The sequence below is a fragment of the Lepisosteus oculatus genome, chromosome 6, assembly GCF_040954835.1.
Source record: "Lepisosteus oculatus isolate fLepOcu1 chromosome 6, fLepOcu1.hap2, whole genome shotgun sequence".
In the NCBI taxonomy this organism is placed as follows: domain Eukaryota; kingdom Metazoa; phylum Chordata; class Actinopteri; order Semionotiformes; family Lepisosteidae; genus Lepisosteus; species Lepisosteus oculatus.
This window is the reverse complement of record NC_090701.1, coordinates 5,986,798-6,000,333: the sequence shown is the minus strand read 5'-3', so window position 1 is coordinate 6,000,333 and position 13,536 is coordinate 5,986,798. Positions and strand designations below refer to the sequence as shown.

Here is a 13,536-nt window from a genome sequence, read left to right as displayed (position 1 = left end):
CATGAGTAGCATTTAATGGAAAATGAACATGAGAATGTCAGGACAAAACCAGTAAATATGTCAAGCTAAGCTCAGATGTTTGTTAAAGCTAAGCAATTGTTTTTTGCAATGCAGTAATACAGGACATTTAAATCATTTATGGTATCACAGTTCCATGACTTTGACTCTGCTTTCATGAGATGTGGAGTGCTACTTGTGTTGAAGGCATTTCTGGAAAAGCTTTCCTCTCAAACAGGTACTGAGATGTAATAACAAATGCAACCACTAGAGGGCACAGGCACTGCAGAAACCTTTGCAAACTCTATAGCTGCATGTTTAACACCAACTACATAAGCCAGAGGCCTTGCAGTTCCCTGTTCAATCAGCAATTTGTAAGGACTTTGAACATGTGGATTCTCAATTCAGTGTTTCGGTCAAGTCACAGATGGCCATGTGTGGTCTTTGGCAGCTGCTCGGTATTGGCCTTTTCATTCCGGATTGCTGTTAGCCTAAACTGTGTAAATCAATCACCTGTTGTAGTGGTCTAAATGAAATTGCTCAAAGCTTTTACAAATTGAGGGCTTCAGATGTTGTTCAGAAATATAAAACCTCCTGGATTTTATGTTCTGGGGGACAAGAATATGTTCAGCAGCCACCCTTTGCGCAGCAAAACAAGTTGAAACCAGAAGTGCTCTAACTCATTTTGCAAGAGCTCCTCCTAGCTTTTATAGTGCTCGGGAGAGCAGAGAACTAATGACTCCCCCTTGTCCCCATAAATGGGACACCAGTTCATCACAGGAATTACATCCGTTATGGACTGCTTTTTCTCTGTTTTAAGAAAAGGCACGAACACACAAATTCATAACAAGCATACTACTACATGTTTAATTATAATATAATTTTTACAAAGATGACATTAAAATTTTTAAATTCTGGTGAAACTTCTCAATAAGAAAGATTGTATCTTTTGCAGTAGCCTCCTTATGTATCCTTCTTCATTTCGTTCACAATTATCTGAAACTTAGATACAGCAGCACATATCCAGTCTTATTTACATCTGTGATCAGCAGTTTTCCTGTGCTGTTTCTGTCGTGTAGAGCTGAGGGATTGAGATGGCAACCAGAGTATTCGTGTTGATCGAGCAGTATGCGTCACGGCAAGCTTTTTTCCTCAGGCCGCTTGAGACTTAAATGTCATAACTGGAATGACCCGTAAAAGTTTCTCAGGCAATGTAGTGTATTCCGTGTGCATAAAAATAACGCTTTCCCTAGAAATTAAAAAAAACATTGTGTATCTTATATTATATTAGTCAATAATGTGATATCCCACACACAAACAACACAGAAGCCCTTTTTTCATTTTACAAGTTTTAATATACTATAGATTTTAAATTTTGTATCAGCCATTGTGCTATCTTTTTATAAAGAAGATGATTTGGGTGAGGTCTTAATTGTGATTTTGTATAAGACAAAGCAAGAATGATACCCTCATTAGATGTCAAAACAACATACAGTAAACTGTTCCTGGAGACAAAAATCCACAGACAAGGTAGAAAGTTGGGAACTCTTATACTGAAACATTGGCTATAAGAATATCAAGTTCATTAATGCATTTGCTTTGTTTTGCAAAACTGAACATTTCCTAACTACTTTGAAAATGACAGGCAACTCCAGCTGATGTCAGAAAGGCTCAACAGTTCCCTCTGGGGGTAAATGGTGGGTTTGTATTTAAAGTTTGACTACACAGCAAAAAAACAAAGTTTAATCTTGGCTTATCCATCCATCTGTTTTCTAACCATCTCATCCAATACTGCGTTGCAAGGCACCTGTAGCAGTGGGCAGACGGCAGGGTACACGCTGGACGAGACGCCCGTTCTTTGCATACACTCAAACCAGGGACAGACTTCCCTGAAGCAACTCATCAGTTTGTTTTTTTGACAGTGGAAGGAAACCACATTTCAATCCAAGTGTGGGTTTTACAAGTTACAGTCTACCTTGCAGAATTGTGGGCATCAAACAAGGTTGTTCGTAAGATTCAGAAGTTCCATATTTTATCTATGATTATTGAGAAAAAATTGAACATTGATTTATTAGACTGCATCTTTGGCTTTTGTTCCACCAGTAGAGTGTCTGTTGAGGTATATATTAAAGTGTTTAAGTTTTCCTCTCTTTTCATTACTTCAATCCTGCCAAAATGTTTTTTTGATGTGGATTTTCAAAGTGACCTTTGTCCGGTTGATGGATGAACAAGAGCATTTGGCATGAGCTATTCACAAGTTTTATTGTCAATTCTACACTTGCTTCTTTTTCTTCAGGTTATTTTTCTTGTAGTATCGTTCTTCCTATTACAACCTTTCTTGGTTTTCCAGTTCTGTGTTAGTGAAGTTCACACGTTTCTCTATATTAGTCAATTGTGCTTCAGGTACTACACCTTGAATATAGTGTGATGCCAAATATATAACTAAATATCTTCTACTCCATGTATGAACTCAGTTCTTTGGTGGTCATCTACTAAAAGTTTAGTCACTTTGTTTCAAGTGACCCAAATGTATCTGTAATTTGTAGTAAAAACAGAGACATAGAACTATTGACTATTGATATGTAGTTTAACTTGTATAGTTATGGTCATAGTTAAATATGAGTTAAAGTCTGATAAATGACAAGCTTTGTTTCTTTTCACCCAAGCTTAGCAAAGCTGTATTATAAGTAGTCAACATTATCACATTAATTGAAGATAGTGCTGGAGGCTATAAGTAAATTATGCTCATAACATGTACATATTGTAACTTCTGAATGTGTCTTAAGACCTCTGCACTGCACTCATCCATTATTCAGAAGGGACCAGGAAATTCCCACCTGAAGGAATGACTTAACAAGTTACGTCAGAGATCTCTAGGAAACAAGGAGGTGACATTGATTGCTACACCTGTTTAATTAATGGGAAACGTACATGGAAAAGCATGAGGTAAATGTTTAAAAGATGGTATGTCTGCTGTGCAATTCCTGTCTCCCAACATTTCTCACACTTCGGGAAAGCTGCCCGTTCAAAAATCACTGCACTCATGCTCATTTCAGTGCGTTTCCTCAAAAGAATGACCTTTTAACATGTGAAGACCTTTTAAAACACCCAGAGCTCAGAGAAAACCTTTCAGGCCCATGTCATGCATGAGAAATTCCAAGTCTATGCCTGCAGGAGGATTTGTTGACATGTCGCTGTAGCTCAGTCCGTGGTTTGAGGATGGTAGTTTGCTTGGGGCCTTTGCTTCCATGTTTCAAAGACAAGTGCTGCTGAATAAATGCATAGAGATGAAATGATTACCCACAAGGAGGGCACGCTAACAGCACGGACAAACCCTGCTGTCGTGCCTTGTAGAACGATCAAGATTCTACAACTGAGAATCATGGACACAAAAATATTTTCTAAATACAGCACGCAAGGCAGATTTCTTGAGAAATGTGTCTTTTCTTGAAGGACATTTAAGAAGTACTTTCCATTGTCTGTTTCAAAATGATAAATCTCTTCTTCCTCATCTTTCTTGCACTAGTGTCTAAAAACTAGCAGAGATGAAAAATAAAAACAACACCAACTTCTCATTATTCATTATTTTAATTCCTATACTGTCCATTAGTACGTACATTTCTAATTGGGAAACACCATGGTGGTCAGATCCTGTTGAGATTGGAATATATTTACCTCACTTTAATATTGTATGTGTAGTCTACGTACATTATAATTCTAGTTTAAGTTCTGAAAAATGTATGTAAAAGGTTTCTTTAAATGATTAAAAACAAGGAAAGGATTAACCCACAACAAAATATCAGTTTAAGAATTTTATTATGTTTATTATGACAACATATTAGCATAGTGAAGCACCCAGAGGTCACCCATTCAAGCACCATGCAGAGAGCACCCCAGAAATTGAACCCAGAGATCATGAGCAACAAGGCAGCAATGCTAATCACTGTGCAGCCCAGCTGCCTCAGATCAAATACATTAACACTTATCAAATTATGTCCCCACTGCTCTTTCTGCTGTTCAGTAAACACACTCTTCTCTCTTTTATGAAACTAATGTATTTGTCCTTTTGCCCTCACTTCAAACAGCATTTTGCTTGTTTAAAAGAAAGCTTAGTATCCTTAAATCTAATCCCATAAGCACGCTTTCCCCCTTTTAGCTCTTTTATCTTTTATCTACACACCTTTGTATGTAGATTTGCTTTGCTACACTGACCCCTTCATTGGGCAAACCTGTCAGCCCTGAAAACACCTGCTGTTCCTCCTGCTTCCCATAGGAAAACAAGGAAGCGGGTGTTTGTCATGGGAAATAAAATCACGGTTCCATACTTGGTGCACACAAACTTTAATGATTTTTCAAAGACTGCAGCAGCAACAGATATCACTGCTGATGCAACAATAACAAAAACAGCAAAGGATATTGTCAGCAGCCATATCACTCTGCAACTCACAAATGGCAACCCACTGAAGCTAAGCAGCTAACTACCTGGATGAGAGACCTCCTGGGAAAAACTAAGGAAGAGGTGTTAGTGGGGCCAGCAGGGGGCACTCACCCTGTGGTCCATGTGGGTCCTAATACCCTAGTAAAGTGACGGGGACATTATACTGTAAAAAGGCGCTGTCTTTCAGATGAGATGTAAAACCGAGGTCCTGACTCTTCGTGGTCATTAAAAATCCCAGGGCGTTTCTCGAAAAGAGTAGGGGTGTAACCCTGGTGTCCTGGCCAAATTCCCCATTGGTCCTAACCAATCATGACCTCCTAATAATCCTCATCTATGAATTGGTTTCATTACTCTGCTCTCATCCCCACTGATAGCTGATGTGTGGTGAGCGTTCTGGCGCACTATGGCTGGTGTCGCATCATCCAGGTGGATGCTGCACATTGGTGGTGGTGGTGAAGGGGAGTCCCCATTACCTGTAAAGCACTTTGAGTGGAGTGTCCAGAAAAGTGCTATATAAGTTTAAGCAATTATTATAAATATATTAGCTTGACATTCTGAATTATATTTATATTCTTATTCTAATAGTTATAAAATTATTACAATAAAGCAATTACACTCCATTGAATGTACAGAATACAACAAAAAAGTTTATAATTAAAACATTAAAAAGTCCAGTGCCAGACAAATCTATAGTCTGATTAAAAACTGTGTGCCCATAGTGTCTGTGGAGAACAGGTTTCAACTGCACCCTGCGTAGCTGGGACAGCAAGGGAACGTCCACTGGCAGAGGCAGGAACAGTCCTGGTGTCAGGGGGTAGCAGGTTCCTCCACAGAAGACAAGGCACAGAACCAAGTGGATAGTCACCTGTCAGCTGCTGGTCTACCAGTTGCCTGTAATGTATGTGGTCCCAGATTAAATTGTTTTCCAAACTGGGGTGTGTTCTACCCTTCCAGGACAAATGTATCAATCTGGATAGAGAAAATACATATTAAAATGTATCCATCTACATAATATCTTCTTGTAGATATCAAAATGGAATATCTCACTACGTGTTCATTTATTATTTATCTTTTTTATTTAAAATAATGATTTAATTGTAAAATAACAGAATATATTCAGTACCATAACAAAATAAGGCATTTTTAATTTAAAGATCCAGAGTTACCTTGGAAACTTGGGAAGGAAAAAGCAATTAAGGCTTTTGAACAACAAAAACTACCTGTCTCGACCTGGCTGCTGGCCAAGTGTTTAATTACTTGTGTTTTGGAAAAGATTAAACAGTACACGCCAACTCCGTGCACCTCCAGTTAATTGCAAGGTGTCAGTTGTGGTTAAAGGAGACATTAAGCATTTTTAATTTCACAGGTATGAAAACAAACTCAATGTAGTCAGGATAAACAACCCATCAGCGGTCTCAAGAGAGGGACTCGAGATTCCTTCTGCTACACCTCCAGCTCCGTGTGCTGTTTCCTTTCTCTTCTGGGCCAAGCAGGAAGGAAGGCACAATAGGCTGTTGTCAAAGCATGGTGCTGCTAAATTTAACCTCAGTAATTGGTCTGATCCGGCACTGGGGAACTCCTATAAAAAGGCCCTCACTATGGCAATAAACCCATGTAAACAAAGCAGGGGACAGATAGCAACCAGTGAGATGGTTTTACATTGGGAATTATGTTGGAAACACACTACAGATTTCCATTAAGCCTGTCTTCAAGACTTCTATGTCTCACACTCATACTGTAGAAGAAGGTCTCTGTAGTTTGGTATTGCTCATGAAATTGAAAATAAAAAAAATATATATATATATGTTAGTGGTGAAGTTAGTTCAAAGATCAGCAATGAAACAAGGACACGGGGACACAAACAGAAATCAAGAAGACGTGCATTTAAGAAGATGAGCAGGAGATGTTTCTGTACATAAAGAGTTGCAAGGATCAAATTCACCAGCCTGGTTGTTGAAGCGGATTCCCTGTGCTTTTTGATCACATCTGTAGTCCCCTTATATCATATTTGCAATGTTCCTTATGTTCTTATGGTTCAATAACTGGATTGCCCTGTAGGTATATCATTAAACCTCTTTTTCTTGGACAATGGACAAATACATAGACTCACTTCATTGTACTTCGGTGGTGGGATGTACACATACAAGCTTTCCTCTTTTGGAATAACCATCTCTTCCTTTCATGCCTCTGGCCCTTAATTTGGTTTACTGCTGCCACTCCGCAGGAGAATGGAGCAGAAAGCACTAATGGAAGCTGCTCATCACAGCTGGATATTTATAGTTATCCTGGGGAAAAGACTTGTATCTGTTTGAATTCCTACTAAGGCTGTTCAGGGCAAAGTGGTCAATATTGCTTGGTGGTGGCCTTTCCCTTTCTATATAATCCCTTCTCTTTTTTTCTGCTGTTCTACCTTTGAGGAACACAGACGTCTTAACCCCTTTATTCAGTTCTCACTTCAAGTCAGGAGGCTGTTGGGGCCACTGGGAAGAGTGACCCGCATTGTTTTAAATCCTCCTCTTTCGGCATGTGATGTACTGTAGGTACATATGGCATTGAGCATTGTACTCTCGCAATAGAATTTTAGACTGTGTGCAGCGGGGTTAAAAAAATAAATGCAAGCCACAAAAATGTCATAGGATGTGCATATTCAAATAATGTTTTACCTCCCCTTCAGTAAAAAAAGTTTGATATACATACTTACATTTGATACAAAGAAATTAGATTAAAATCCCTTCTCACCCATGTATACAGTACATGGGTGACTGTGCACGTTTATTACTATGACAAACATTATTTAAAAAGTAAAACTTAAACAGCCTTGCAAACCCAAGATAGAAGTCTGTCACAAGCTGTATTTAAGCAATCAGCTGGAAATCTTCTCAAATGCGGACAAGTACAAAAAGCACTACACACTCAGCAATTAAATGACGGCCTTCTTTGTAAAATGCTCAAAGCCTTGTTCTTCATAAAAGTAAAAACTCAATTAAATGCAATAAGAGGTTTCACCTCTTTCACATCACAGTCATTAAAAGACAGATCAAAAACCTTTAAGCACACTTTATAATGCACTTTGAAAAGGCTGGATGGCATTAAAATCATTTGAAATGTCCTTGCTTTGTGTTACAGTTGTTCAGTATCTGATAGGACTGCAGATCTGCAGACTGCCATTTATAGCACCCCTTACAAATTGCTCCTGTTGTACAGAATAAACAAAATGTGCCAAGTATTGATCATAATTTACTTCAGGCACTTAATAGATTGATTTACAGACTTTTTTTTAAGGTCTCGCCCTGTATAAATATTCTAAATTCTAAAGTTTTTTGTGTCTAATTTTTTATCATACCTTTTACCATTCTGGTCAGCTCCAATTAACTAGCACACCCTAGATATACAGATACAGATATAGTCATCCTTCAGTGAAAACATGATTTAAAATATATTGAAATGCATAAGAATTACAGCACATATTCAGACCACCAAGTATTAATTATGTAACACCAACTAAGTATCCTGTTTGGGTATGTCTTAATGGAAATATTGTAATAGGCCTTTAGAAAATGCCGGAATTCACTTCCAATTTTTTGTGGTTTTTGTTACTGTCTGAGAATGAAGTGATGAATAGTGTCACAACACATTCTTGTTAATAATTGTGCTCCTATGCCCTTGTTCATGCTAGGGTAATGGGTAAGAATACAAGCCTATTCAGTTGCTTAAATTACTTTTTATACATACTGGAGCAGATTTGTAATATGACTACATTAATGTCTGGCAGTGTGGTTCAAGGAGTATAAATAGGTTTTAAATGATATTTATAGGCTGAAGAATTGTCATACTCCAAACAATTAATATATTGCACTCCCTTATTTATCATTGCCATGTGATGAAGGTTGTACACCTAAAGAGCAGCTATAATCCATATAAAAAGACTCACACATCATCACATTTTCATTTTGTATTCAGTATGTGTACTATACAACATTTCTGCTCCTGTGTGCTCATTATCTATTAATTGAACAACAGATTTATTTTGTAGATCCTGCAAACATGGCTTCACGTCATGGTTATATGTCTTTTCCTTTCTTTGTTTTTCCAATAAAAATGCATTGTAGTGAAGCTTTCTCTTTGAGTTACTCAATAATGTAATGGATAATGGCTGTAATAGTTTCTCATTGATGGGCAAGTTTTGAATTGGCCTGTCATTTATGAATTTCCTAGGTTATTTATTTGTACATATGGACAACTCATAGCTTAAACTGTAAATGTGGGGTAACCAGGATGTTAAACTTATCTTGAATCTTGTAAGTGTTAATTGATAAGTAACAAATGGTAGTGTTTGAGGCTGAAGTTAAAAGATCCCTGTTACTCTTCTGAATGGGACATTCCGAGCAATCAGTGACTTCACCTGTGCCAGTGAACACTTACTGAGAAACTGAAAAATAATGATAGTCATTAGGAACAGTTGTATAAAATACACAGTGAGAAAATTGAAGCTCAGTAAAAAGCCTGTCTTCAGGTTTTCAGATATGGCCTTATTGGAAAAACAGGTGTTCATGACACACTCAAAATTAATACTGACAGATGCATTGTCACTGAAGACAGCTTCCTTCTTCTTAGCAAAACTGCTTCACAGTTGTTGGACTGGAGCTAAAATGGATCAGTGCGGATTTATTGCCATCACCTACTCTTGGTTTATTTTGAATATATTGTCTTTATATTCATCATTCAAGTAATGTTACAGGGCCTGAAATCAAAAGAAGGGTTCACCCACTGAAGGGAGAGGACACCCACCTTATCAACGCTGAGTGGTGACTTAACAGAAGCACACCTGGGCTGCACTTGAGGGAAGCACTTAATACTTTGCTGATAATTTAATAAAGATTTGCATGACATTCTTTGCCCTCGAGTGCAAATGACAAATTCACAGTACAAGATGTGGCTTTACCTAACACAAACACAAAAGTCCTTCTTGTGAACTATACCACGACTTTATTTATAGTACACAGAAAGTTCATGTTCCAAATTGCAAATTAACCCGCTCAAGAATCTCCAAGCGCTCTGGGTTTATTCCCAGTCCTTCTGAAATTATACATTCATACACGTGCAAGAGTGTATTTTCTTAAAAAGCCCACTAGTTACTTAAACTATACTATGAATCAATACTGCAAACATTGGCGGGCTAATTAGTCATTTAAAACTACTAACTGTACATACGACGTAACTAGGCTATACTATATGCATGTGACCGAGAAGAGAAGTTAACCTGTACTTACTACTTTCACCTTCATTGCTGTAAACAGAGACAGATTTGTCTAATCTGCCGCTCGATTTTTGCGGTGCTGGTGCGTCTCGACAGAAAAACTAGCCAGACTAATTACAACCATCTGCTTACGTCATTCGATTTGCCTTGGGGAGCTGATATTAGTCAAGTGGAAAACTAAACTGCAACTTGGTCCATGTGACGATATCCACTTCAGACACCGGACTTTTTTTATGTGGACGCTGTGTCAATTGACAGTAACGGCAAAGGAAACTCTGATTCAAAAAAATAATCATGTGAGACGCCTATATGATCTGTATCGTGTATTGGAAAACTTCACACTGTGCTCGCTATCCTGAGAGCGCCACTGTAACAAAAGACAAGAAAGACAAAAAGGAAGACAACAATCTGTATGAAAAGACAACTAAGACCTATGGATGCAATTCAGAGTAATTCATGGCGCTTAAGTTTTTGGCGTCTTTTTCCACATTTTGATTACTGAAGCTAAACACGATACGCTCCATCTACATGACGGGAAAGTTTTTACTACAAGCTGATCTAAACCTGCAATAAAGAACGACGAAACGATAAAAGACGCTTGTCTATAAACGGGCTACGAGGTTTGTTTGTTGTTTTTTTTTTAAAAAAAAGGAAAATTGTTGCAAATGCAGGGATGGGCTCCGTAACATCTGCTTTGACCAGATCGAAGAACGCCGTAGTCCAAGTGGGTTCGGACCCGGAGTCGGAGAGGAGCCAGTCAGCTCCGGAATCCATCCGTGGAAAGAGACGAAGCTTCAATCGCACGAATGTGTTTTCAACCCAGAGGACAAAGCAGAGCACAAGGCAGTCGCTCTCCGAGGTGCTGAAGACGCAGGAGAGCGGGGACTACGCACAGGGCTTGAAGTCGGAGGCAGAGCCCACAGGCAGCGTTAGCGCCGGTAAGTTGGTCCGTTTCCTCGGAGACGGAATTATTCAATCATTATCAACTTCGAGACTGAAAAAACATACAAATTGCCTTAACGATGATGTAGGCGAAAGAAATATAATTGCAAAACTGCAACGCATATAATTTAAAAACATTTTCCGGCTAACCGTTGAAGTATACTGCAAACGGAGTCGGGACATAACTAGTGTTGTTTTTATAATGTTAGAATAAGTTCATTTCGTATTTATTAAAATCATATTACTATATTTATAATCAGTTACATTGACTACATAACTACACTGCTGAAATGTGTAAAACGCTACACAAAACATAAGCGATACAATATTTACAATGAGCAGAAACCGAAACTCTTACAGTACGTATAGTATCAACAGAACTGAAACTTTTATGCTCTAAAGTTTGTGTTGTTTTTAAAAACAGTTGGATTTCTGTAATTGCAGTTGTTTATTTTTTAGTTTTTGTAGTAGACACAAAATAACGCTCTAACAATGTGAAGTTACACGGAGTAATACACTTGTTCAGAGAGGACAAGTTTCTGGGCTATAAGTTTTCCATATTGGAGGAATCTTAACTGAACCTCACCTTTATGAAAAATTAGCCACCTCACAAAGGACAAGAGTGTATTATTTTATGTAGTTTCCTAGTTTATTAACTATATACATATATTATTGCAATGCATTACTTCTAACCCATTAATTGAAATAAAAGGTCTGATACGATAATGCAAGTATGTTTTTCAAAAAACACATATCACTTTCAAAACCTGAATTAAGGATGGATTTTCATTAGATTTCAGGCATTTCAGATTTTAGTTTTTTTTTTAATTCCAGCACTGATCCAGCACTTTTTCCAGAATCTCTCCACAGTGATGGCAGTGACAGAGAAACGTTTGACAGAGAATGCTGTACATGTAGTTTTAACCATCTCATTTCCAACAGATGACGATTATCTTTCAGTATTGTGTCACTGAGAATTATGCATCTGTCTAGGCTTGTTTAAACATTTAATAAAAACAAAAAAACTTTTTTTGTGCTGTTTTCACCATGGAATTAACAGAAAGGTACTCCTTCCTTTGTATGTTGTATATATTCTTGTGGGGTCTATATTCTGTGACTAATACCATATGAGTTACTTACCCAGACGTTGTGAAGAAGTGATTAAAAAGGGAATAAGAGGTACATGTAAGAGACCAAAGTGTTGCTGTGATGGACAGCTCATACACACATATTTCTCCTATAGCTGAATCTCTTAGCATGTGAGCTGTTTTAATCTCATGGTTATGACAAAAAGCAGCCCCATGCAGAAAAGGAAATACACAAACATTATGAACATTAATACTAATATACAATGTAAAGTATAGGACTTTCCCCAACTTTGATGCAGCATCTTGTGTATACCAAGGGCTTAGTACAGAATTGGTCATGAATGCAGAGTACTAAACTGACTGTTAATGAAAAAAAAGACTTTTTAGCAGACGTATAAGCAGAACTCTGGGAGATCAGAACTTAACTGGTATGGGAACTAAGAAAATCCTTCCGTTAAAATGGGACTATACAATACTCCAGTTCCACTACACACAGAGCAATGTTTCCAAGTCTGTCGCCAGGTCAGAAAAGATCTATAGATGCTTTGAAAAAGGTCAAGTGGAGGGCAGCTAGACGTGTTCTCAGCCTGAAGGCAGTGAGAGGTGCTGTCAGATTGAAACAGCTAAATCTGTTTATCATCACCAGGTTACAGCTCACAGCAGAATAGACAGAGGTTTTCCAAATATTTAAATGCTTAAATGAATACGCGGTTCAAGATATTTTACCAAATTAATTGGTACTGTAGATCAGTAAATCTCACGAAGAAGCATGAGAACGTAACACGATTGTATTCAAAATCAATAGATGAAACAATGTTATCACAAGGAAGGAGGGTGAAATTTTTGGATTAGTTCACAGAACAGTTATTCAATGTAACATATCATAAAAGCGAAAGATCCTGCTAGCAGCGTTTAATTCATAGGATGCTATGACAGCCTGAATGGGCTGTTGGTTTAGATTTTTATTATACTTTGATCTCAATTCTATTTTACCGTACATTATCTTAAAATGGAACCCGAAATATTACCACAAAATGACACAATTACTATCAAGACTCCATATAGATATTAGAATAAAAGTATAAAGTTTGGAATAAAGCATCCTGAAATAGTCCACCAACAATGTTTTTCAATAAGTACTTCTACAATAGCCACCAAAGTAATTCTTTTTATTATATAGAGCTAGCAGTAAACCAAACATTCAAACTTCTTAAAACAGTGTCCTTGTTCACATGGAAGATCTTTTTAGAGGTATTCATCGACTTTGACAGTAAATTTTAGCATTTAGCATTTTAGCAAATTTTCTCTATTAACTTTTAGTCCATTTTAGGATTTGCAATAATAACAGTTCTTGCTCTGATAAGCAATTAACATTAAGTACAAAGTGAACCCAAGCCTTTATGTACCTATGCATTTTTCCAGTAATAAATGAAAAACAAAATTGTGATGATCACATTTACAGATGATTCTGTATTTACACTATGTGTATTTGTGGGTAAGAAAAAAAAACACATTGAATTTGAACTGGAAAAAGTAAACATCCCAAATGGGAAATGTCCATAAATGCTTTTAGTGTAGTTAAATTTCTGTTAACCTCACATTTGTTAACACCATCATATATGACATCATATGTGAGATCTTCAAAACAAATTTGTTTGGAGTTTTACAGATAATAACTTACATCATCATACATTATATCTTAACGATTTAATTAGCATGCATGCAAAAAACATAAGGAATTTTTGAGTAACACTCTGTCTATAATGAAAAAATAATTGTTTGCACACATTAAAAACACTGAGCTGCAAATGGAT

At 37.2% G+C, this 13,536-nt stretch overlaps 1 protein-coding gene across 2 annotated transcripts in view; it reads left to right on the top strand.

Annotated features, from left to right (window-relative positions):
- The first annotated feature begins 9,908 nt into the window (after positions 1-9,908).
- pde1ca (phosphodiesterase 1C, calmodulin-dependent a) overlaps positions 9,909-13,536 on the top strand; it is a 201,027-nt gene continuing 197,399 nt past the window's right edge. Inside the window, exon 1 of one of the 2 annotated variants that reach the window (XM_015354717.2) lies at positions 9,909-10,630. In XM_015354717.2, the coding sequence (XP_015210203.2) occupies positions 10,366-10,630 (265 nt within the window). In that variant the 5' untranslated portion in view covers positions 9,909-10,365. The remainder of the gene's footprint in view (positions 10,631-13,536) is intronic. The other variant, XM_015354718.2, reaches the window with a different exon arrangement.